Raw genomic sequence first — 27735 nt, 5'->3', positions numbered from 1 at the left:
CTGGCTTTGGCTTGGTCCTTAGATGAAAGATCGCTCTCATCCAACAGGTTAAAATTCACGTTAATATTAATATTTCCACTGCCTATGTCAAGAACTTACGGAAGCACAGAAGTCTCAGATCTCTGATAATTGCCTAGAAAACAAACCACAGCACATCTTCTAGAGAGGACAAAGTCATTGTAAATTTACTGTCAAAAGAACAGCCAAATAAAATATTAGCTATCCAAATACAGACATGTCATATCGGTATGCTTTTGTACATGAGAGGACTCTACAGTAGGCTCGATTGACTATGCCTTAGGCAAGAGGCAACAACAGTTTTAACAACAAATTAACAACAAAAACTAAACTGACATGAGAAAGGTAACAATGAGCCAGTCCGTGAAATTTAATTTTGCTTATTTTTAGAGCCAGGATTGGTATGGTCTTTACCAAACTCACTCAGCACTTCAGTACGGATGAATAGCAGCAGCCATTATATATATTTCATACTGTGAATAATGTATGAATATATATATAAAGTATGAAAATATATGTAATGTTTTCAGTACCGATCCAGAAGATAGGAAAAAATTCAGAGACTGCTCCTCTATATCAAGTGACAGAAAGTAACACTTACTGCCTATACAACAAGCTTCAGACACTCATTTTTCCTCAGTTACATCCCTACTGCACACTTAAAACATGCAGTTACTGTTGGATTAATAATAATCAATTTGATAGCTACTCCCACCCTCCATGAGGATCTGATCAACGAGCACAGCAAATTAAGATCCACATTCTGTTCTAAATCTCACTTTCCTTCAGGGTTTTTTATGGCTTCCTCTATATACTGACTCTGAAGGTTACAGAAGAGGAAGATAAAGCAGATTACTTGGGAGTTATCTAGCCTCTTGCAGCCTTATCCCACTTTCCTTCAGAAGCATCATGTGGTTAGGTTCTTTAACCTGCTATTTCCTATTTTATGTGATAACAACCATCACCCCCATCCCATTTTTGTGCTGTAGTTGATTCACAGATCATGCTTACTGTTTTACAAAAAAAAAAACCAAACTATCACACTTGTGGACTTTGACCATTTGCAGAGCACAGCAAGAGAAAAGACATTAGCTGGTAATCTTTAATTCTAACCACTAGATCCACAAACTGAACTGAGAGCAAAGTTCTTTTTGCAATGCAGTTTCTCACAGAAGTAATATTTATGTAATAGAAGTTAGTATTTATTTTTCCATTTCTTCTACCCCGTTTTCCTAAATTTCCGGCATTTTTAAATTCACTGGCCAATTTCTACCACAAACATGACTTTTTTTTTTTTTTTAAGGGGGGGGCTGGAAGATTGAAAAGGAAAATTTGGCAGTTGAGTAAGGAAGAGAATCTAAAATTATTGTCTGGACTGAGACAAAAGCAGAAAGTATTCATCATTCAGAACTCTATGTAGCAAAAATTCACCAGCTAGCCAGCACAACCTACAGAGTGGTGGTTAATCAGGATCACCAAAACAGCTGCAGCACATGCCCAAATAGGATACCAGAAAGGTCACACAAGGATTGAAGGTCAACAGGCAGAAGTATGTAGGTAATCAACCTCAGTTCTGGATCACAAGGCACAGCTGAAATAAGGAATTTCGCCTGATCTCTACCTCCCCAGAGAGCAATGATTATTTTGGCACAGCTCAATAGAGCAAATGTGCACAAATCTCCCTCTCTTTGTTTAGGCTGGATTAAGGCAATTTTAAGTATAATTGGGGTCTCGCTCACCACCTGGAGTTACACTGATCTCCTCCCCAACACAGCACAATCCTTTCTTATCACCAGGGCCAGCATTACTTACAGAGCAGAAGAGAAAACTGGAACCATCCTTTGCCTCCACTGGAAAATATTTTTCACTCAGAAATATTGGCATTTCCAGTTTTACAGAGAATTGTGCAAGTCAAATCCACCGCTGGCAGAAGCCTTCACTGCAATGGGGTCCAGAGCTGACATCCTAGCATGCTGTTGTTTCAGCCCTGCTGCAGATGGGGGTTTGCTCTGCTGTTCATACTCTAGACATGCGGTCATATTTTTCTTTGCAACTACTAAAACCACTATTCCCAAACTTCTGCTACTCAAACTATTACTGCTAGAGACAACAGTGGCACTGCCTCTAAATCAAGTTCCACCTCTTCTCATGTAGGAGGATTTTAAGCATAGACTTGCCGAAAAAATATATTGTTTCAATTCCTTAAAAGCACAGAGAATCACTAACAAACATAAGACCTGGACAAGCCATATAGGTGATGCCCCCAAAGGAAAGAGTTTACAGCTGAATATCTCAGCTTGTGTGAAACATGAGAAAATATTTTTATTATTTTTTTTTCCTCACCAGAGAGCACCACACCAAAAGGACCTTTTGCTGCACAAGTGGAACTACAGCACTCTGTGCATCCTTCCCATTCTGCATTCTTACATCCCATTCTGCATTCTTACAAGTGTAGAGGGCACAGAGGCAAACATACAGCCTCAGTTTGCATGACTATGAAAGCAACTTCAACTATGTACATTGCTCCCTGAGATAATTTATTCATTCTGGTCTCAAGTTTTGGACAAGCAGCAATTAGGACCTGCCTGAAAGCAGCTCCACCATAAAAAGAACAACTTTTGTTTGCTCTTCCACTCAGTCCTCTGCTTCAGCTGTCCTACCAGCTGAACATGGAAACAAACATGGAAATCAAAATATTTTCAGAGCTCAGGAATACATGCCACAACTGCCCCAAAGAGTACAGAAAAATGTTTGTATATGCTGAGTTTAAATGGAAAACTTAAAATAGTTTCAGTCACAGTCTGTATTCATATATTTATAAAATATGCCTAAATTCAGGATTTCTTCATACCTTTGATATTGAAAACAGATTTTTCATTATTCACAATGTAAGCAGTCTTTAAGACGAATCAATTTGCCGCACACTGCTGACTCAGCCATTGTTGCTTTCATCTTTCCAAAACTCTTACAGAACCCCCTGACCCAGCGGGTTTCAGATCACCCAGGAGCTCAGGTTTCCGTGAGATGCCTGATCAGGCACGAGAGCAGCTGTAACGCCTTCCTGCTCAGAGCTGGAGTCGCAACTGTGCACAATGTTGGCCTCTGTGCACAAGGTGGTACTCAGTACACCAGTATTCTCCAAGCAGCTTAGGAACCTCCAGCTTATTTAGTGAAAGCCTATCCTAAATCAATCATTTCAAGACTAAGCAGCAACTATTGCAAATATATTTTCATCTAGTTTTCAACTCAAAGCTTTTGAAACCTGCTACATGTTGATTTTCAGTTGCTTTTCTTGCCCTCTCATAACGAAGACTGACAATTGCTGTAGCAGTAAACCTCCTAAAATTCCTTGCAAGGTGGTTCTCCTCATACATAAGCATTACAGAATTCATGGCTTTCTGCCTACCTCTTGCTAAAGGCAAAAATATGTAATCTTTGAGATCTCTGGAAGAGCTACCTTTCTCAAGAAGTACAACTCAAAATATAAAACTGTCAAAAATGTAACATCATTACTAGAGTTTCTGTAGATTTAATAAAACTCATATTTTAATACATTTGCTTAGACTTTCTTTACTCTCTCCATTTTGTATAAATAGAAAAGCTCCCTTACTAGAAAAACATTTGTTCTGTAAGGAAATCTCTTACCTAAAAATCTTACAAATATGTTTATTTATTTATTTTTACAAAATTCTGAAAACATTCTCCACTGGATTTCCTTATTTTTGGTTGAAGCAACTTGCTAGACGACTATCTACTTGCAACTGAGCAAGCAGGTTCGCCTCTCCATCTTCACTTTAAAAAGTGCTTTCCTCCAATTCTACACTGTCAAATTTTTGAAGTTTCCTTTAATTATGGTCATTTGCAGGTTTTTAAGCTCCAACTACACTGGCCTGCTTTCTTACATTTAAAAATGGAAAACGGAAGCTGAATCTTCAGTTGGAGGGCTGTTTGGAGGATTTTTGGAAGGGAAACAAAATATTTGTACGGTTCATGTAATGATTAGTGCAAAAATGTCAGTTGAACTAAAAATCTGAGAGGAGCAAGTTAAACAGTGCTTTCACTTAAAAAAAAAAAAAGGAAATACTTCCATAGGGAGACTAAGCTTTTCTAATGATTTCTAAAGAAAAATGTACTCATTAGTTGTGATAACTCTTACAACATAAAACTCTTACAACATAATTAGATTCAGAATAACATACAGTATCAGCAATATATTCAGTGCTTCTTTTTTAATGAAGTGGGTACTTAACTACATACATTTATGTAGCAATAAAATATGTTTACTCACAATTAAGATAAATGGTTCTTTTACAGAGTAAGTGTCCACATGTGGAAAAAACAGCAGCATTGAAATGTAAACTTTTTATAGTATTTACCATCTTTTTTGAAAAAACTAACATTCTATGCTCATGTGCATGCCATACTTAAGAGTTGTCTCTCCTTTTCATCTGCATGCTGCTTTGATCCAATTAGAAGGTTAAGGCAGGTTTAGCATTTCTAAAGTTCATTTTTTGAAAGCACTTTCAAAATTGCAAATTTTATTTTTTTTTATCTGCAAGCTGAAAATCAAATTCTTAAAAGTTCAGATAAGAATGAATCCTATTTTATGCCTCTTGATACTTTTAAGTGAAAGACGTCTCATCACTTTCAACAGTAACTTGCCTGACAACTTGTTAAACCTGATGCACAGAGGAGAATGCAAGGTAACAGTCTCAGCAGTTTAATTTTTATTTTTTGAATTCCTTGTACTCACATGTGCTGGCACAGCTAGGAAAGTTAATCAAGTCACCAGGAGTCCCCTAAGCATTTATCCTCTGATCATTGGGAAGAGGTTAAACTTTTAGGGTAAGACACCTCCAGGTCTGCTCAAGCTATGTTCCTTAATCAATGTAAAAGAGTTTGAGGAGTACCACAGATTGCTAAACGTTTTTTTCTCTGGGAGGGAAAAAAAAAAAAAAAAAAAGGAAAACCAAGAGTGCTGCTTCCTGAAGACAGGACTGACACACTTATTTCCATAAACCTACATGTGCCAAGGCACGGAAAAATTGCCAGATGTGGAATACTAGGAAGGCTGTAAACAGCAGGTTTGTTCATAATGCTGTTTTGGAAGGTTACCAAAACTCACGTGGTTCTGAAATATCTCCATAGCAGGAGTCCCCAGAGTAACCTGAAACCAAAAGGTAGCACACAAAGATGCTTTGCTTTTTCCCTTTTTCCCTTACCACCCAGGGCTGCAAACTCAATGCTGTCTGTCCAGTCACTTTTTGTTGATACACTGTGACTATCAAAGTGCATCACTTTACAAAAATAAGCCTTTACATGCAATACACATTTGGGAGAAAATAAATAAATTAAAAAAGTTACTTATACATTGTTTTTTCTGTGTTATGAAAACGTCTTTGAACCAGGAAGAAATTTGTATAAAACTTATTTCAGAATTTCAACTACATACACTCAGGTTCCACATTCAACACCTTTTTTATGCTTTAACTGTATTGAAATTTCATTTTGTTCACTTCCTCTCCTATACACGGAGATAGTTTTATTCTGCAAAGATGGATCCTATTTAATATCTTTCATATGACAGAAAATATATTTGAGAAAAAACACTAAACACTTGTCTAAAGAACTTTAGATACAATAGCTACATTTAGAATAAATTTAATACATATAATGATGTATTATAACAAAGCTACAGACTCAGTAATCAGAAGCAGATCAATTATATTTTTATTTCACTACCATGGATGATATAAAACTAAGTCCTCCCTTTATCCCCCTCCTTCATATATGGAGAAAAATAGCAAATCTATAGCAAATTATTTTTGTACTCAGGATCTTCCCCTCTTACTTCTCCCTGTGGAAAGTAAAACTTGGATCAATCTCCCTATTAACTATGAATAATTCTCAATTCATTGACAAACCATACCCCTAAATCCACCACAGATGGGCAACATAAGAACTAGACATTCTCCTAAATTCTCGTTTTCCAACTCCCTTACGTCTGGCACACAGTATACTAAAGCTTGTTTGCCAAATCAGCAGATGTTTTTTAAAACACTGAAGAAAACATATTTGATCTAGATTTGCATCTGTTAACAAAAACCTTTAAAATGACTTAAAATAGTACTATTGGCAGTTAGGTTTGTGTTGTTTTTTTTTCCAGTTTGTGTATTTTTCCATGAAAATCCCCTGCAACACAGACTGACATGGTAACATGTTTAAATTTGCCTTAACACTGCAGTGAAAAAGAACCACTCCATAATATACAAGAGACTACTGAAGAGATCTGAATTTCCAAACCACCATGTTTCTTTTGGCCTTATTAGGTATTTTTTGATCTTGTTATTTAATCCTCTAAAGGGCCTAATAACACACAAACTAAAAATTCAATGTTTTCCTCTCACCACCTGTGCGTAGGAAAAAACCAGACTGTCTCAAGACTTCCCACTCAACTAGCTCCACAGGCACAAAGGGTTTCAAAGCACATTTTCAGGTTTCCAGGGAAGACTAATTTCCCTGGCAGACATCTCATCGTATGCCTTAGTCTTTCATATCACTTGCTTCTAGTAACCTGTAAAGTTAACTCTTCCACCCATTTTTATGTAACATCATCATACATTGTACATGAATGCATTCCCCTTCTTTAAAGAAGAGAAATATTTTCATGAGAATTCTTCATATTGTCCAAGAGGACTTGTCTGCATTCCAGAGCCACAAGAAAATGACTGTTCTCTTTAAAAAAAAAAAAAAAAATTCAAGAGGTTAAGAAGCCCTGAAAGTGGCAGATTTAGAGTTTGATTTTTACTGTTTTATTTATTTTTATTTTCCTGTACAACTGCTGATACATGAACAACAGCCACAGATGATTAAAAAATTTGAATTTTTCCTTAGTTTCGTAAAGAAAACACTTCTCTACTTTTGCCTTAAACTCTGTATGTTGCAATTTCTTTTTACAACATAACCTGCTAGGATTGGGTGAAAGACATCTCTTCATGCTTTATCCAATCCAGGATGCAATTTTTCTGGTATAGGAACACAGTTCGTTTATTTAAATACCATTTATTCAAGTATCATTTTATCTTCACAAATAGGATGCCATCAAGCTTCCATGTAAAAGCTCTAAAGTTGAAGTATACCTGGAAAGAAGTAATGGGTCCTTTGATATTGAGGGCTTACGATAGCCTTGGGAATCAGATTAAATTGCCATAAAAATACAACGGAAGTCCTCACTACTTAAAAAATAATAATAAAAAAAAGAATTTATTGCCTCATTCCAAGACTAAAGGCAGAGTTAAAAATTAACTCTTACTGCACACATAGCAGCAGATTGATATTTTAGATTACATCTATATCATGGACTCTTCAGCAGCCATGAATATATTGCAAACCAAACGGTTGTACAAAGACTTGTGTGTGCTCAAGGACACACAGCTGCTACCAGCTTGTTCTCTGTAACTGAGCATACACCTCAAAACACACATCAAGGACTAGATAAATTGACAGAGAAGTAGTCAAATGAAGACTACTGGATAAAAGTTGCACCCTGTCTGGCTCACTAACAAAAGGTGCTGGATGCTGGAAACATACAGCGGAAATGTGCATGTGTCCTGGCTTTCTGCACTTCACTAAACCTTCTCTAGGCTTCTGTTTAGCCACTGTTGTAGACAGGACACTAGATGAAGTCAACCTTTGTTCTGATTAAATATAGCTGCTTTTAAATACCCTCATCTACACATCTGCCATACTTCTGTCTTATAATTTTATATAGTATGTATAAGAAATTAGACGTTTAAATATGAAAGCAAGGCAAGACATTTTTATGAGCTATTGAAACATCATCAATACTTCATTCTTAGACTATTTTGTATAGCATTTATAGCAAAAATTTCTGCTATTTTGATTTTCACCTATATGTCAAAACAAACGCACACACAAATAAATATATATGTACGTTGTTCTGCTTAGAAACCTGGAGAAGTCTCCTGTGCTATAGCCCTCCCTCTGCCCTAAATAAGCTGGCTGAAGAGCCAGACACTGCAATTTATAAAGTAGCCTGACTGCATTTCAAAATTGGAGCTTTTAAAAACATCTTTATTTGCCACAACCACAGCAACCTCACAAAAAAAAAAAAGATTATTCTAGAGTTTGGCGCCTCTCACCATCCTTCACAAAAACTGGTCATTCATTCCCAGTATTTTCTTTGATAAATCAAGAAAAAGCATCTCCTGTGCTTCCCACAAAACCCACCATTTCCACACTATATTGTTTCAGGATCTCACAAAGAAAAGTCCTGGAAAAGTCCTAGCTGATTCACCAGAGGGCCACGCTGCCATCCAGAAGGACTCTGACAGACTGAAGAGGAGGGCTGACAAGAATCTCATGAAAATCAAGGAGAAGTGCAGAGGCCTGCACCAGGACAGGCTGGAGGCCACCCAGCTGGGAAGCAGCCCTGCAGGAAGGGACCTGGGGGTCCTGGTGGGCACCAAGCTGAACGTGAGCCAGCAAGGTGCCCTGGCAGCTAAGAAGGCTGATGGCATTCTTGGCTGCATCAGGCAAAGCATCACCAGCAGGTCAGGAGAGGTGACCCTGTCCCGCTACTCAGCGCTGGTGACACCGCAGCACCTGGAGTGCTGTGTCTGGTTCTGGGTTCCCGGTACAAGACAGACCTGGACATACTGGAAACAGTCCAGCAGAGGGCTACAAAATTGTCCAAGGGACTGGAACATCCCTCCTATGGGGAGAGGCTGAGAGCTGCGACTGTTCAGCCTGGAGCAGGCGAGGCTCAGGGGGATCTTGTCAGTGTGTATAAATACCAGAAGGGAGGGTGCAAAGAGGACTGAGCCAGGCTCTTCCCAGTGGTGGCCAGTGCCAGGACAGACGGCAACGGGCACAAAACAGAACACAGGAGGTTCCAGCCAAACATCCGGCAGCACTTCCTCGCTGTGCAGGTGACGGAGCACTGGCACTGGTTGCCCAGAGAGGCTGTGCAGCCTCCAGCTTTGGAGATCTTTGAAAGTCACCTGGATGTGGTCTTGGGCCACGTTGCTCTGAGTGTCCCTGCTGAGCAGCGGTTGGACCAAAAGGCCTCCAGAGGGCCCTTCCAACCATTCTGGGATTCTGAAGTCTAGCAAAAACTTATATATTTTTTTCTACTATGAATGAACATCAGAGCCATCATGGACTATGGGGAAATTGAGCTGTAAAGTCTTACCAAATGAAATAAAAGAAAATAGGTTTGCAGCTGTTGAGAGAAACATGTTAAATGCTTGCAACAGTGGACCAGGAAAGAGAAGGAAAAGGCACTTAAGTCAACAAACTGAGACATCAAATAATATCTCATTTATTAGAAACAATAATAAACAACCTGTTAGTACTTCAGCCAACAGGGACCCTGATTTGTTTTCTTGGAATTTTAAAGAGCTTTCAGGAATGGTGTTAGACGACACATCCCAAGTGAAGAAGCATGTGACCTGAAGACTATTTTTGATGTGCAACACTGAGCAGCAAGCTATCTGAACTGATAAGATTGAGAACAGGCTCATGATAATTGTTTAAATTAGTGTGCTATTGTTTCTCTAAAAGGTGTCAAAAACAACAGGAGGAAAAAAAACCACACCTAAAACACAGAGCTGCACAGTTTATAGGGATGACATATCTTTCAGCCACTGCCTCTTTAAACTCTTTATATGCCTCAAAGTAACTAGTGTTCTTTCAGCAGCTCTTTTAATACTTAGCTAAAGGTTACACCGCTTTGGATGGACAGCTAACTCTCTAGATAGTAAGTGACCAGCTGCCTATTTATGTACATAAACTAAGGAATTTGCCAACCCTAGAGCTCAAAAACCCTTTTACTGCTTTCAAATCATATTCATCAAGAACTTGTACTGGAAACACTTAATCCTTTTAACACCCAGAAAAGGACAAAAGGATGATTCTTTCTTAGTTGTTTGTCATTATGAAAGTTTAAGGACAGTGTTCTTTAAGAAAGGCTATTAATCCACTTGTACCAGGAACAGAGCAGTAACAATCAGATCAATTTATTACACTAAATGCTGCGTTCATTATGCAGAAATAATGAAGTAACAGTATAAGTAGAGACTGGGCTACAACGGATAATAAAGGAGAATGCCAACACCTCAACAATAGGAATACTTTCACAATAAAGCAGAACTTACTTAATTTTGTAGTTGTAATTAGCTAGCTGTCCAAATAAAACAATGAATTTGATATGATAAAATCTTATGTAATTCATGTAAAATTTATGTCATTCTTATTTCCAAATATAATTTCAAGGAAAGGTCTTCTAACTTCAGTTTGAATTACCAAGGCAAGATTATCACATTCTCACTAATTAGAATGATTGAGCTTTTTTTTTTTTAAATAAACCACCTGATAACACAATATAAATTATTTCAACTTCCTCACATTTGAACAGATATGCCATCTTGCCGAAACAGTACCATCAAAAAACCCAACCATATATACGATACATGGCTGACATTTCATAATTTACAAAAGGCTCTGACTCACACAGAATGAAAGTCAGTCACATAAGCTAGTCATTGTCCATATTCACTTTTTATCCCCATGCAACAGAGGTTACCATCCCCAGATCAGGATAGCAAAGCAGCTGAGTCCTACTACAATTTTCAGACAGATCATTAAAACAAACTAAAAGCAATTACCAAAAAAAAAGAAAAAAGAATCCAGTAAAATTTTGAAAGTTGTGACCTCTCTTCAGTATAGTGAAGAATGAGAAAAGCCACTAAAAGTAATAACTTTGAAGAATGGCATTTTTGAGAGAATACAGAAACATTTTACACTATTATTTTTCAGTAATGAATCTTAAAATTATAAACCAATCCATTCGACAGATGTAATCAAAAACAAAAAACACAGACCGTTAAAGAGTATCTTCTATGTTTAGCAGTGATTTAAGGTCATAATTTAAGATGTATTAGATGTACAGCTTCTGAAAATTATACTTATATTGGTATCTTTGTACAGTCAATGGTGATTTGCCTTTTAGCTACCCCAATATAATAAGTGAAGTAACTTACCATTCTTGCTGACATCCAGTTCCCTGAGATTAATGAGATTTGCAATGGATGCTGGCAATGCGGTTAGATCATTGTCTGGCAAACTCAACTTGTGCAGCGACTGACAGTTAAAAAGTTGCTATTGAAACAAAGAAAAAAGTGAAGAGCAACTTTCTCTTAGTTTCTTCTATATAGCTTTTGTTTTTAATCCCTTTAAACTTCTGACCTCACAGCTTGAAGGCCAGAGTCTTTGACTACAGGCACTTTAACTATTTTTTCCCCAAACCTGACCAAGTTTACAATGTACTTTTTCTGCTTTCCTAAGCAAACAGCCACAGCAAGCTGACAGCTGTGCTTAATACTTCCTACAAATTCCTTCCAGTGTCTCAAATTGTGACCTTACAAACAGTTCTGAAAACTTCACAAAAGCTTTTTCTAACATAAGCGTGCCATGTGGTACCCCAGAGTTTCTTCAAAAGAAACAAATAAAAAATGAACAAATCCATTTTTAAAAGTCAAATAGTTCCGGAACACAGCATTTGTGTAGGCATTGATGTTCTCTAAAATAACTACATTTTAATCCATTTTACCTTACAATGAGTTTTATTTCCCTTCCATACTTCCTAGCTCAAGTACTCCAAAAGCCAACAAAATAATGAGAACTAATGAAAGTCTGATATAAGGAAAATCTGTATAACAACTTCTGTATCTAGTAATTGTAATTAGCATCAAATATTAGCTCAGAGCCAGATCTCTTCCTATATGAAAGGTGCCTTCACATTCTTATCCAGAAGCTTTACAATTTGACAAAATATGACAACAGTAGTGGCACAGAAGAGAAAAACTTAAGACTCATCCCTAAAAACAGTAATCTGGACTCCTGGAATCATAATTTTTCCTAATTAGTCAGGTGAAAAGGAACTGCAAGATCCCTAAGGGAAGAAAATAAAAAGAGTGGGACAGTTCTGCAGGATAACTTTGTAGCTGTTTCTTCTGTTTTTGTATTTTAATATTTGCAGATTCAGTAATTAAGTAGATCACCATCACCGGTAGTAAGCACCAGAAATCATATTACTAGAGAGTGTTTTACTACAGAACTCCAGCTTCTTCCAGCAAAGCAAGTGGGAAAACTAAAACTGCTACAGTTTGAGCTTTTCAGCTCAAATATACGCTGTGTTACTTGGAATAGACAGTGCACCTTTTCAGACATGACTTGGCCACACACAGCGAAAACATTCCAAATACCCAGTTACTTTTGAAACTGATACTAAATACCAGTATTTCAGGTAAAGCTAAATCCTTCTCTAGCACCTTTCTCAGTGTACTTTGCTCATACTGTATCCTCAGCTCAATTAGGTCAACTTAATTGAGAAGCCCCACTGCAAGAACCAATTTTTAAAGTATACTGGAAAGTATACTACTGGATTGAGGATGATTTAAAAAAAAGCAGCAAAACAAAAATGACTGACAGATCATTTTGGGTATCAGGTTGACAACAGAGACCAAAAACAGTTCTGCCATAATATACAAAGGGCAGCAAACTGCAAAACTGTAATAAGAACACAGCACCAGGGACAAACGGAAAGGGAAGAGTGTGAATTTCTTAACCAGGCTTCAGAAAGCTAGAGACAGCCTAACACGTACTTCACCCTTCTTCTGAGAGGATGGCTTAATTAGAAGCCTGTTTCAGAATTGAAACACTAAATAAACTTAGGTTAGGGAGAAGGTATACAAAGCTTGAAACTCTCACTCCAAATCTGCTAGGATTGTTTCAAACTTTACAGGCCTTCTCTTACCAATCTTCTATGGATAGTTTTAAGATTACAATTTCTATAAAATAATTAAATGAAATTTTAATGTGTCTTTACTACTCCCTAATTTCTTGACTTGTTTCTTTTACAGTATTTGAATTTGCATTTTCTTTTGAAAATTGGAAAGGTAGCAAAAAAAAAAAGCAACCAAAATGACATAAAAGCTGAAAAGAATGCTTAACTAATCAAAATTGAGACTACAAAAATAGCCAAAACTATGACTCTTCTGGTCTAAAACTCCAACATGAATTCCTTTTATCACTACAGTACAGTCCCTCTTCTTCTTTTAAGACTACAAAAAGAATATTTATTATAAAGAATTATCAGTTTGCGAAGATCTTTCCTTAATTGAAATCTTAAGATTTCAAAAATAAATCAGAAATTTAATGCAGGAAGATCTCAGAAGACTTTTTTTTCCCCATTAAGGAAGGTATTTTATTCTGTTTTTCTAATCATTCACTTTTACTCTTTTAATAAAGAAAAATAAGAGACAAGATTGAAGTTCTAAAATCAGCTGAAAAAGTCTAAAGGCTGATAAAAGGTCCTTAAAAGCAAATTTAAAATCTACCGTGCCTAAGTCTAGAATAAAGGAACACCTTTATTAGAACAAAACAGTAGAAGCTCCAAACTAAGTTAGCTTCACTGGAATCCAGGGCTTTTGATGAATAGCAAACTTACTACCCTGAAACTGCTTTATTTCCTTATTAATTTCATCTATCTTTCACAAAATCCAATCAGCAAAGCCTCATGTGGTTTTGACAAACATACAAAAAACTTCACAGAGCATTCCACAATCATCCTGTGTAACAGGATGATTTGCACACAATTGGGACAAAACAATTTTAAATATTTAGTACTTAACCTGACTTCACCAAGACAGGATCTAGTAATGGAAATAAATCTGTTGTAATGACCACTTTGTACTTCTTGAAAGTCTCACTGGAACTAAATCTCACTCTTTCCTCTAGTATACTGTTCATTCAGCACACATTTTGTCTTCAGATTTCAGAACTAGCAATGAATATTAATTCCTATAAAAAAGATGTAATCAAAGTGGCATTCCAGCTCTCTATAGTGTTTGAGCTTAAGTAATCTGAGATACTTCACAAAGTCTCTCCAGTCAAAGAAAAAAGCAAGGACTTCAAGTGAATACTTTGGACTCTAGCTGTCTTTCGTGGGCACAGAGATCTGAATAAAACATTAATCTTGCTTCTTCTAATCTTCATGTATTATCAGAGATTCAAAATAATGCAGCGATTTGTTGAGTAGTGTTAGTCAGTTTAAACAGACACTGCCACAGAAATAAATTAGCCTGCCTCTTCTACTTTGCACCAGCTAGCTTCTCCTCTTGGGCTGGATCAGTTGTTTAAGCAGTTTCACCCCAAGGCAGCACAGGGAACTGGTCCAGCTGAAATACATAAATATTCTTTCTACCAAGACTGCCTGTCCCAGGACCAAACTTTATTTCAAAGTATTTGGCAAACTGCGGCCTAAAAGCTGAAGTGGGAAGCTAGACGCTATCAGCGTCTACCATTGCTGATGAAGTAACGAAATTAATAAATGTAACAAAAAGGAAAACCGTGCAACATACCTTTGGAAGCTCTTCAATCTGATTAGCATCTAAGTAGAGTTCTTCCAAGGTCTTCTCAAAAGTAAAAATCTCCTTAGGTACCTGTTCCAGGCTGCAGTGAGAATAATCAAGTGTGGTAACTGTTTCCTCCTCTCCACGCAGGCAGCGGCATGGCACCAGCCGCACAAACAAATTCCGCTTCGTTGTCATTTTCAGGCACTGCAAGACAGAAATCGCTAAGCTTAGAGAAAAACAACCAGACAAGTGCAGAAACTTAAGTGGGCAGCTTCTCAGACTTCTCCTGGCTGCTAAATAGTTAAAGAAAGAAGTGTATACATACGTGTGTGTATAGGTACGGGAGGGTAGGGAGAATGTCTTTATTTTCTTCTAAACATAACAGAATGCAACGGCATTAAATATGGTTGAAACGCCTACAGACACCAATGGATGAAGCCAAAATTTAGCCTGGAACTTGTCAACTGCCAACATAGCCCAACATCACACAGAAGCAGAGAATTTTGAAACAGCACTTCTTAAATGTCAATCATGTTTCTACAACCTTGCTTAATATAATTAAATCAACCCTTCACAGAGAACTAAAAGTTAGCTATAGAAAAGCTACACTTTTTTTTTGTGTACCTTAATTTCAAATCCCTCATTTAAAGGCAGAATTTTACACAAGTAGCCAGCATGGTTTCCACCAAATGTTCTGCCTATTTATTTAAAAGAAAAGGTTTCTAAGTACCCAGATAAAGCACTTCCTTCAATTTTTTGCAATTTCAATCAGTATAGAAAACTTCAACTCATCTTGCTGTGCATGCTGGAACTAACGAAACTCATTTTGCTATGGAAACCTATCTTTTTCCCTCTAACTTACCTCATTGCTATAACAGTCTCTCTATTCTCCGTGGCTTCTACATATTCCTACTCAGCAGGAGATGGCAAATCTGAATTGTACAAACTGGCTAGCTGATTAGTGACTGTGTACACTCGCCAAGTTCTGCCTCTTTTCTCCTCAGCGGGAGCATAAGTTTAGGTTTCTTTCCTCTAATTAGCAAACAATTTTCACAAAATTCAGAAGAAATCTTCAAAATGTCACCTCACTTTCAGGTTTGGCTGAAATCAGATGACAGACTCGATTTTTCAGGAAAGACCAACATGTACAGACAGATAGACGTGATGGTGTAAGCTTCATTTCCTCAGGAAATGGGTCTAAAAATATAAAATTTTCCAAAACAGAGATGAAAACTTGTTTTCTCAAACCGCCAACACCCCAAATTAAAATATGCATTTTTTTTCTTTAAACTCCATTTTTTGGAACTGCACAAGTCACATTTCATCTTCTAGGTTAGTGACAGAAAGCTTTCTTCTCCAAGTGCAAAAAAAGTCTTTCAGACACATCTAGCAGACTGCACTTTAACATACAGACAGTTTGGTTAGCCAACAGTAATAGAGGAATACAGTAAAATATCCTGGCCACTGTGCAGGATGAAGTCAGAGACTGCAGAACCCCTGTTCTTGCTAAAACAAGGTAATACATTTAGATTTTCCTACAAGCAGCCAGCTTGCCAAATACTTCAGCTTAATTTATATGACAACAGAGTGGGGGGGCTGCTGCATTTTGGTATTTTCACTAAATATAAGTGCAGTTCACCACTCAGGCTGGATACAGACAGATGATCGTACCACCCATTAAAAGGATAGAAGACAACTCTTGATCAGATGGTGGGATGTCGAGACTTCCCCTTTTTAACAATACTTCAAGGTTGCTAGGATTGTGTTACACTGTTGATCGTGCAACTAAAGACTTGACACTCCATAAAACCCCATCCCTGCTGTTTAAAGAAAAAGATTTAAAAATAAAAATATGTAGCCGCGTTCCAATGCAAATAGCTCAGAGGCTGCAAATTCATTGCTGGGGATTCCCGCAGAAGGAGAGTCAGCAAGGGGAACAGCGTAACCTCCTCCTGCTTCTCCCACAGGAACGGGCTCCAGCATGGCACAGCCCGATGCCAAAGGCGCTACCGGGGCAGATGTGCTCACCGGGCCAGAGCTACCCCTGCGCCTTCCTTCTCCAGGGCTCAGAGGCTGCAAATGCGGACACGAGAGGAAACCCACTGCCAACATTTACAAACAAAAAAGCCTTTAACTGAAAGGAAATACGATCTCACTTTGTTCCGGATTATTTCACAGGTCTACACAGCTGTGGACAAACTTCAGAAAGAAGCACCAGCAGCAGCCTCCTCAAACAGGATTACCAACAGAAGAACACGTGCCTTGCAAACAGCAAGAACTGGGAGCAGAGACGGTACCAGTGAGCTGGTCACCAGAAGTCCGGCACGCCCACATCGAACTAGCTACAGCCATCAGTAACTTTGCTTCATACAGTCACTTCAACTGCTGAAAATTTGGTTTACAGAACAAGAGTTAACCATACGGTTCATATAAATATATAAATAACTTTTTTTTTCACTTAACTTAAACTTCAATGTTAGCAGCCAACAGAAGGAAAAAATAGGGTCTTGGTACAGTTATTTTACTTCATGAGGGAGTAGGAGGAAAAAGACACCACTCTATAATCAGAATAGATAGGAAACAAGTTCCACAATAACTACACAAACTGGGACAAAGAAAAATGTTATCTATTTACCCGCCTATATCCTGATGGTAATGATGACTGTGCAGACAGGTTTTCCTCTAGGGTTTCAGCGGTGGCAAAGGCTAATTATTCCATCAAGTCTCAGATTTGTGAGACAAATCAAGCATTTTATGATACATGAGGAAAAGAAATGGGAGTGTCTAACCAGTATGGTCAGAACCAGAGGGAGAACATAAAGATGTTTTGCTGTGAAACTGTACACAACTTATTTACTATAACCCATGCCAAGGCTTCATCTTATTTTTTCTGCTTTATATCTGTTTATCTAGATAGATATCAGTTCATACACTCTACCCAGTTTGAGACTGTGGCCACTTTAATGGTTCAGGAGAAAGAAGCAAGCCCAAACAGATAGATCAAAGGGTGTCCCCTTCTCATTCAACACTTAAAATTCAACATCTAAAAATATATATTTTTTTGAAAAAAATCAACTCTCTAACCTTGAAATTGAGGGTTCTCAGCATTCAGAAACATGTTCTCCCTCCCCCAACTGCTCAAACAACGCAAGAAACAGCCATTACTGGCCTCTGATTTAGTTACATCTATCAACCCTCCACTGCAACAAACAAAAAAAACTACTAACAAAGTTAACATTGTACTGATGTAAATGAAACACAGCACAGAAACAACACATGAAACTATACTGTCTGTGCAGGCATATAAAGACAGTCTATGTTTAAAAGCTTTGCATAGATAAAAGGTTTTACCGGGAGGAAGGAGGAAAGGAAAAAAAAAAATCACACTTCCAACAATTACCCTAACATATACAATTATATTGCCTAACATCTCTCTTTCTACAGAACATGCTGTACAAGGAACCATTCAGCAAAATTTTATAATGAAGTTCTTTGTTTTGTTGCAATTTGTAGTTTGCCTATTAAATCTATATGTAAATTCCTACCATAAGTTTTCATCTCAGTACTTTCTCTTGGGGTGGGGGGGTGAAATCTTTCTTATTTCCCACAACAGTATATTCTTGGAGATGTGTCTTCCAAAGAGATGCATTTTCAAAATACAACACATGCTGTATTTATTCTTACAGCATCATCACAAAAACTCTAGATATGCAAGTAAACTCGCAAGATAGCCAGTACTTAGGAAGGAAAAGATGTTGGAAGGAAAAAATTGGTAAAAAAAATTTGCTGTAAGTTGTTTGATGGCATTTGGAAAAAAAAAAAAACAACAGTAGGATAGGTTACTGATAACAGCAATTTAAAAGATGTGCAGGATTTCTTTTGAAAAAAACTCTGCTTCTCAAGCAAACAGTATGAGGAAACTAAGTATCACATATTTTAATTCAGTTTAAAAAAAATTAAATGGAACGGCATGGTAGCCACAAAGGCATAGAACAACCAACTCTTGCTCAATTCTGCAATCTTTTTCTCCAAAAAGCGTAACAAAGTTTGCAATATAGTTCTTGTTAGGAGGCTGCTAAAATAACCAAAATCCGAAAGACAGTATTTTATATCCACATCTGAATAAGTTTTGCCTGAAAATTAAAAAAAAAATTACCACTTCTCAGTTTTGAAGCCATGCCCAAACTGCATACAGAGAACAATTTCTTTAAATAAATAAAATTGTAAGTTACTGTTGCTCATTGAATTTTACTCATTTGTGTTCCTACCATTTTTGCATGTACTTATTGCATTAAAAAATAAAATGAAGAAAGTTGTTTCTCTTTTTCTAGTAGTTTACCGTACTATGAAATTAATACAACTAATGTATCAATATTTCCAGTTTAAAGAGTGAAGCTGTAACTCCCCCATAGTAATGTATTTCCAGAAATTAGCTCACCTTGTTACCCTTGAAGCATGCCATCACAAAAAGAGAACCAAAGCAGCGAAGTCTAACAAAGAGAGCAACTAGTTTCAGCTGCTTTGCCATTTTCAGAAAAGATCATTTACCTTATTTTGCTTTCCCATTGTATTTGAATCAATAAAATTATAAGAGGTGCTATCAAAACACCATTTAATTTTGTGATGCAAAAATAAGAGCAACCAAAATAAATTATAAAGTCAAATCACATCTTAATAGCATCCATCATTTAAAATCTTCTATGCACTTGCAGTACACCTAAGACTTTGAAGGCTGCTTGAATTAGTCTTTAAGTCTCATCAACCTTGTTAAATAGAGACTGAATTTCAGCAGTGACACTTGCTAATAAACAGTGAAGGAACAACTGGAAAATACTGCGTAATTAATACAATATCCAGACAAGATTACTGGAGAATCTAGGGCAAAGCAAACGCTGTAATTCTGGCAAATCTACACTGTAACAGCAGTGGGTTGAATGCATAAATGGTGAGACATCTTCATTGAACAGAATAAAATCAGTGGAAGCAGAAAAGCAACGCATTGGTTTGAAAGACCATGATCAATGAAAGAAAACAAGACCAACAGCAGGCTTGGATACACACTACAAACTAGTAACTCAGACACTCAGGGAGCGTGTCAGCCAGTGGAGCATCATGCTTTCCTGGAGCTCCTCAGCAATTCCCCGCACACTCCCGTCATCCGAGTGTCCGGCAGCCCAACAGCACCAGCACACCACAGGACATGTTTGTTTAAACACGTCTGGCTGTGTTTTGATAAACATTTTAAAACACACACACACAGAGTTAGCATGTTGCTTTGAGAATTCCGAATTCATGCTTGTTACAAGTAGAATCTAAATTCACAGTAATTTTGTTCCTAATCCCTGTTAATTGGCATTAAAAGCAATAGTTTTGCTGTGCCATTAGGTGCTGAAATTTCCTGTCTGATGCTAACAGGATGTGGCCGCTCATGCTGTAAGCTGGTGAAAGGAGCCTCCCCCCCCAGCCTCTCTGTAGGGTGTTTACCAGTTACATCAGCAGCAGAGCTGAAAATGAAACCAGCCATCAGATGTTTATAGGGAAAGGCAAGAACAACTCGACTCAAAAATATCTGCTCAGGTTCCTTCTAGCCCAGTCCATTATCTACAAATGAGCACAGAACTACAGAGCGGAGGATATGTAAACACCGGAAAGGAAAAAACCGGGGGGGGCAGGCAGTGGCAGCACGCACAGCAGCCTGATAGACTCAGGATGGCTTATCCGGCCAACTGACAGAAGCCCCAACAAATTATTACTGAAACAGAATTATGAAGAAAAAAATCTTGTTGTTTGTATATTTTTTATGAATCCTGTTTACTCCACTAAACAAAACACAACAAAAAATCGTCACTTCTACACTAGCAAATTAGTAAAAAACAAAGCTTCTGGTACTAGCAACCAAAACATGAATTGGTTTGTCTTTAGAAATGTTACAGGCTTTTCTCATCCTGAGGCAGCAACACGCACAACACATGCCCAGATATAGGCTCACTGCTTGATGTTAAAAGAGGCTCTATTGTGTCAACTCCCAGCACAACTTTTCTCTCCTAACAACGAATCTCTTCCAGCCAACAAGAGCTCTAGCCCTCAAGAATTCGGGTAAACTGTAAACATCTTCATACTGTAAGGAACTGGGAACACCCTCAGCTCTTACAGGAAAGTAAAGAGCCAGGGTCTGGGCAGGGGACGGTTTGGCTCAGGCATCCCCCAAAAGCACCCCCTCCTCTCACAGCGGGGAGGGGACGGCGAGATTCCAGTGCAACCCGCAAACCCTGACCTGCGCATCTGCTCCACAGCAACCCTTCTTGTTCTCTTCGTGAGAGGAAAGCATGGCTCTGGAGCCTGATGGGCTCTGACAAGAAACTGAAACATCAAAAGAAAGGGTGTACTGTGAGGAGACTGCCTCTTGTTAAATGCCACTGGCATGCTCTGGTTGTGGTTTCAAAACCTCATTTGGTGACAACACCAGGTTAAGGTATTTTCACTTCCTCTTGCCTCCCATCTGTGCTATTTCTTTCCATCTCTTCTAGGAAAAAAAAAAAGATTTTTTTTTCAAAATCAGCCTGTTTTTGTCATTTGCTTCATTGAACAAAACCAGCAAACACTCAAGCAAATGACAAACCCATGAAACAAAGTTCTGCAGTAGGGGGAGAGAACAAGCAATAGCAAAAAGACTTATAAAAAGTTTTTTTGGAACCATTTCACCATTTTAATGTGAAGCTACAGTCTGAGTCTCCTTGCTCCTGATATGAAAACAATGTTCAACTGCATTCACGGCTGCATGTCCTCACAAAGGCAGGGAACACCAAACACACACTGTACTTGCTTGCATACAGCATTCAGAGCAAATGAAATAAAAGGCATTACTCATGAAACAACAATGGTGAATGGTAACAACAGGAGGAGGAACATGACAGTAAATACAGTATAACAACAACCACTTGTTAAACGTAAAAATGAGGGATGCTTATCACTTCTTTTTTGTTATTAAAGAAAATAAAGGAACAGAGAGGGCAGAAATCAGTTTTGTGATTACTGATTCAACAGCTACAAGGATACAAACAAAATCAGTGATTTGCTAAAATACAAAAGCTAGTAATAAAACTCAAAGCTTCTCTTGGAGTTAACTACTTTCCAAGTTCTCAATGACTGTATTTTAAAACCAAACCAACATAAAAAATAAAACCCACACAGCACAACACAAAATGTACACCCAACTCCAAAGGGCAGCACAGCAAGAATTTCAGGTAACTCTCAGAAGATCAATGCCAAGTGTGAATTCTGCAGACATTTGCTGAAATCTTGTTTCTTTCATTTTTTGGAGTAAATTCTAATGACTTCAATTTACTGTTTTTATTTGTTTGGAACATTTATTTCTGCTTAATTATGTAAATGTAAAAAAAAAGGTATTAATATAACAAAGCAGTCAACACTTGACCTTTTTATGTCAAAAGCTTAACAATGATAAAAACAGATCCAACTTCATAAAAATAAAACAACCTAACTATATTTTTAAACTGAGAAAAGAAGCAAGAAAACTCTTGACAAATACTTGCATAATAAGAATATATTCTGCTTTAAGCACAGCCTTTAACTGAGTCAGTACTCTGCTATATTCCTAGACCAATGCATCAGTAAGGCACAGGTATAAAAGAATACAGACCTATAATTTAAGGCAAGATGCATTACAGAAACAACCTTAAAAAACAGAACAAGGAAAATTACAGGTTAAGCTTAGAGTAAAAAATAAATAAATCAGAATATATTCAGATACCTAAACGATTGTAATTTTAACTTTTTGTATGAACACTAACTCATTAAGCAGACAAGTACATAGAATGTTTATTGCACTTGTGCCATCGAATTGCTGTCACCTGAAAAAGTTATTATATCCTACACCCCAGGTAGTTTTAAGTTCTCACATATTTCATTTTGTGTTTTTTTCCCATGCCAGCCCTAGAAACTAACTTCCATCTGAACAGTCAAACTATCCAAGTGAGTCGTTCATCTGAAGAATGGCCTCTAATTGTATACCACTAACAATGTTGCTGAAATTAGCAATAGATCCAAGCTACATTTCTGACGTTTGACTTGATTGCATATTCTTTGGGTATTTGTAGTGTTACTAAGAACATTAAGAGGAACAAATTGATTTTAAAAACCACTTTGAGTTTCATCCATTTCTCCTCAAATCAAAAAAGCTATACAAATTCAAGGATATCTACTATCATAACCTGAAGGATGAAGAAAACTCTAGCGCCTCACAGCCTTGTGAAACATTCAAAAACACAAGATTTTTTAAAGCCATGATATCAGTGTTTCAACACTGAGGTTTACAAATGGATCTTCTTCACAACATGGAACACACATGGTTCTTGAATGTACATTCTTGTTTTTGAATGCATATTCTTGAATTTATAACATATATATGTAGAAATAGGAAATAGACTCATTTATTCCACTAGTATATTAAAGAGAACTCCATCCTCCATTTGCCACTTTCTCCCATTTTGTTTAAACACACAATGCAAATAAATACAGCTGCTGTACAGCTACTGCAGTGCTGTACAGCTAGTAATCACAGATACTTGGTACAGCTAGCTGTACTAAGATATCTCAGAACCACTTTGGTTTCAAAATCCACTAATTACTACATTAAATAACTCAATTTTCCTTCATTGTTGATGTGGAAAAGATCCACAGAAACAAACAGAACAAATTCCTGACTTTCTATACAAAGAAAACAATGAAAATTAAATACACAGAGCAAACAGACTAAGAGATTGTAAGCCTGCTGGAAGAGGTATAAAACCATATTAAACCGCTTATGCTTCTGGTTTAGTCCTTTGAGAGATTATGTCTGGATCTACTGTACGAGTAAATGCTGTGTATCACATACTGTCAACATCTATTCAAGCAAAGAGGAAGAGATGCTGTCTTAATTCCTCCGTTTATAACAACAGTCGAAAGAGATGAAACAGCATATGGGAAGGAAAAGGGAAAAGGCACTGCAAGTCACTTGCCCATGGGAAGCAGCGATCCTTATGGAGTGGTAAGCACAGCTGAGGCAGCGCAGCAACAGCAATTTCTTAGCTCAGCAGAGAATGTCAAAGCACAGGAAGCATACAGCACTGTAGACTACACAAAAAGCAGGAAAAAACGAGATAGAAGCATGTGCACAGTCTCCTTAAGTTATGCATTGTCTGTAGCAATGCCAGATAAAATTCGGGTTTTGTATGTTTAAAATTGGTATTTCATAGTAAGTTCCATAATTACAGGCACTGGAGTGTCAATATTTATTCCCATTTCCATGATCCGAGCAGCACTATTAATAAAATCAAAGCAGATGGAAGCTGCTGTCATACATTGGTGGAGGGAGGGGGCGGGGGAAGGGGGAAGGTTGTTTTTTGTTTGGTTGGTTTGGGGGAGGGGAAGGGCAGCACTCTGCAGACATTCATACAGAAGTTCTGAAGACAAAATATTCTGTTGGGTATTCTTTTTATTGATGTGAAATACTTGCAGCTAGCCACCCTTAAAATATTAGGCAAGAATCAACTTAGTGCCATCTACACTGGCATCATTTAAAGAAGAAAGAAACTGATTCTGAACACGTCTCCTTTCCAGAGCTTTGAACAAAATAAATGAACTGTATTTGACTTAATTTTAATACTCTCAAGTATAATATCTATGTAAAGAATGTTAATATACCAAGAAGAGAGAAATTATATGATACAATATTATCCCATGCAAACCAGAAAAATGGATGGTAAGAGGCCCAACAAGTAAACAAAGCATTTTTTTCAAGCATTGTTTATCCATTTTTAGGGGGAAAATGTGCTCATCTTTTCTAAGAACTAAATAAATTTATTTTAAAAAGCAGTATAAAATGCTAATGCTTCACAAACCAAAACATTTAATAATGGACTTTAACCTTCAAAACAAAATTACTCTCCTGCCGCTTAGCTTCCTTTATATTCTCTTTTCTATATATACACTCACACATACATACATACGCATAAGCACACAATACCATGTAAATAAGCATAATTCACTTGGCTCTTAAACCCATACTTGTAACAAACAAAAAATTTCATTCAGAACAAGAGCTCATGCAGAGTAAAGTACAAGTGCTTAGGAGGTGATTATTATGGTGTATGAATAAAGAACAGGATCTATGTTTTAATGTTTTGTGTAGTGTAAAAGAAAGAAAAATATGGTACTTACCACTGTGTTACTTTCTTCTCCCTGCTGCTTCTTCCCTGAGCTTTCAAAGCCAACATTCTGTTTAAAACAAAGGTACAAAAATTTTAGTCACACCTACCCATACCAGATAAGCACAAACTGATATCTCATTGTATTGTACATTTATTTTGCTTTCAGATTTGTTTGTTTAAAAAAAAAAGTTGAATGTTTGTGAATTGTAGTTCAGAGACTACTATAGTACTATTACAGCAGTTCAGAATCTACTATAGTGCTACTAATAGTTCAGAGAACTTGAGATACTATCTCAAAATAGTAAAAGTATCAACTTTTGGGGAAAAACTATTTTGTGCAATATATAGTAGAGAATATCATTGCTTTTTTTGTTTTAATTTTGACTTTATATTTTACCTACAAAGTTGTTTCATTTCTTCTCTACATTTAATTGCTGTATTTATTGAATTGCTTACATCAGATATCTCTTAGACAATTCTGAAGAAAGTTAACAAAATACACGAGAAATCAATGGAACATGAGAAATCCACACTTCTCCCACACCATTAATTTTAGATTATTTCTTTATGAAGTTGCAACACGTTTAATAAGGCACAGCAGATAGCTAATGCTATCTTCACTAAATTAGAACAATTATAAACAAAAACACATTCAGCACATTCGACTGAACATACTCAAAATTACAGGCTAGAGCTATGCAAAGAATAAATTCGGCCTAAAAATACAGATGGAAGTAGAACATCTCTTAGGGGGATTAAATATCAGCATAGATAAACAGATCACCTAACTGAACATGAAGTAATGTACAGCTAACGAGCTGAGTCTGGTAGAGTTTCATTTGTCAAATTTGTAGTACCTAGAAAAAAATAAATCGTGGGGAGCACAGGTAGTAGCCTCATTTAAGGGATTCACCCATAAATGGATCTACAACTTACTTATTTCCAATAAACAGCTGAATCAACCCATTATAAAAAGCATCATAAATGTGTCCCCAAAAAAATCCTAAAACAGGTTTAAAAATCAAAATTGTTCCAGGAGAAATGAAAGTTACAGTGTCTAGAGTAAGCAGCAAGCAGCAGCACAATCACAGAACGATTAACTCATAGGAAATGGGATCAACACAACAAGATTTTGCTCTAACCAGCTTTCACACATTACTTGCCCTGTTCCTCACTCAACAGTCACTGGTGCCATTTAGTGCATTTGTGCCACATGGATTCCAATGCACTATACTGGATAAATACATTCATTTATTCTCAATAGAAGGATTACCAGGATATGCAAATAGCAAGGCAAAAAGAACAATATTGGTGAAAGTAATATTAAAGCCTCAAGTCTACTGAGTTTCCTGATCAAAAAACATCTATCAGTTTAGCCAGCATCAGAAATATGTAACAGCTGCACTCAAGACAATTAAAAAGATCGAGAAAGAAAGCAGGGACCAAAACAGATTGTGAAACCTGGGACCCTAGAAGAGAGCCTATGTCAAACAGTCACAACTGCATGCTTCTCTCCTTTTCATAATGCTTTGCTCCTACTGAAAAACTAATCTTTGCAAATTTATTTAGAGGCACTGTACACAAAGCTCTCAAGTGGAAGAAATGCAGGTTTGCAGCAGCTCTACTAAAATAAACAGAATTAATCCTGAGAAAACTGCAGTGCAGGCCTGGATCTGACAGTAAGACCATCAGGTGATTGTGCCTCTGAAAAGAAAAAGGCAAAATGTCCAGACTTCACAGGCAGAGCATTCAGACTAGAAAAATGATCAAAGAAATAACTTGCTCCATAATCATCACAAAATCAATAAACAAAGAGAGATTACTCTTGCATCATTTCCTGACACCTGTTAGGCTGTCTCTCTTGAAATGCCCAAGAGAATATATTCCAGTGGTAGGGAGCCACTACCAAGTCATGAAATGTTCGCGGACTTCAAAACCAAGCACAAGGAACTCATCCAATTCCAACTGTCCCAAGAAGGTAATACAGAAACTGGGATGTGTGCGCATGGTAGGAGGAATACACACCAAGTCGCTTTGCTTTAAAGATGAAGAAACTACAGAGTGAGCAAAACACAGCAGTTACAGAATCAGATGAGAACAATGAGCTCACTGCAAACAACGTTATCCTAACGTCACTTGAATCAAACTAAATCAGATAAACTTGTGCCTGAATCAGAAGAGAATGGCCAAGAGAGTGCTGTAACTACAACTGCAAGTGCTGTTGAATCTCCGTAAGCAGGAACTCTCTAGGCTTTTACAGTCCAGGTCCATTTTACAGAAAAGTGCAATAAATTCCCAATGAAAACAGTCATGGATATTCTGAGGAGCCCAGGGTAACCACACACCAGGATCTCAACTAGCTCTCTTTCTTAGTCACTTTGCTACTTATTTTGCAGATAATGGTAACAGTGGCTTTAGATGACTAGTGATAAATTACCTTATGGTAAAAACACCTTGTAAAGTTGTATTTAACCCTCCTCCGGCATGTTGTATCAACCACAGCAGATTGATCTGTCAGGTTCCTCTAACCAAGTCACTGCATAAGAGTAGTAGCACTACGCTTAATGTACTGGCAGAACTATCATGTGTTCTTCCTCTTCCTACCCTTCCTTGTGTGTAATAATTCAACCAGTATTAGAAAATGTTTGCCAGATGGGACTGCTGTTCTGCTTCAGCGCAGCTCTTCTTGCCACCACATTGTGTTCTGCATGCTGCTCACATCACTGGTTTTAGTAAAGTGAGCCCAGCAGCTGTGTTTATATGTTTCTTTCTTACTACGACTTTCACATGAACACATTTCACCTTAAATCCTCAGTATGCTTTGAATTTCTTCAATTGCTTATTGGAAGACTTTGAATGGATATTGATATACCCAGAACACCATGGGCAAACTTACACACAACGGATCAGGACACAGGGTAATACTTTAGAGTCAGCTGAATGGCAATGAATAACTCATAAGCAGTTTTTACTTTCTCACACTTGCTGGGAGAAAAGAAGAGAGGGGGAGGAGGGAGGTAATCACAATGTTACACTTTTCATCTAAGGCAGAGTTGAAAAGAAATAGC

The 27735-nt window shown here is 37.3% G+C and overlaps 1 protein-coding gene across 12 annotated transcripts in view; it reads right to left on the bottom strand.

Annotated features, from left to right (window-relative positions):
- ERBIN (erbb2 interacting protein) overlaps window positions 1–27735 on the bottom strand; it is a 121378-nt gene that overhangs the window by 54200 nt on the left and 39443 nt on the right. For all 12 annotated transcript variants that reach the window (XM_080573088.1, XM_080573087.1, XM_080573082.1 and 9 more), the window contains 3 exons: window positions 24678–24734; window positions 14463–14660; window positions 11082–11199 (listed from right to left, as the gene is read on the bottom strand). In XM_080573088.1, coding sequence (XP_080429214.1) covers window positions 11082–11199; window positions 14463–14651 — 307 coding nt within the window. In that variant the 5' untranslated portion in view covers window positions 14652–14660; window positions 24678–24734. The remainder of the gene's footprint in view (window positions 1–11081; window positions 11200–14462; window positions 14661–24677; window positions 24735–27735) is intronic.

The sequence above is a fragment of the Anser brachyrhynchus genome (assembly GCF_964034855.1).
Source record: "Anser brachyrhynchus genome assembly, chromosome: Z".
Classification (NCBI taxonomy): domain Eukaryota; kingdom Metazoa; phylum Chordata; class Aves; order Anseriformes; family Anatidae; genus Anser; species Anser brachyrhynchus.
Note: the sequence above shows the minus strand (reverse complement) of the source record. Positions and strands in the feature narration are given on the sequence as shown.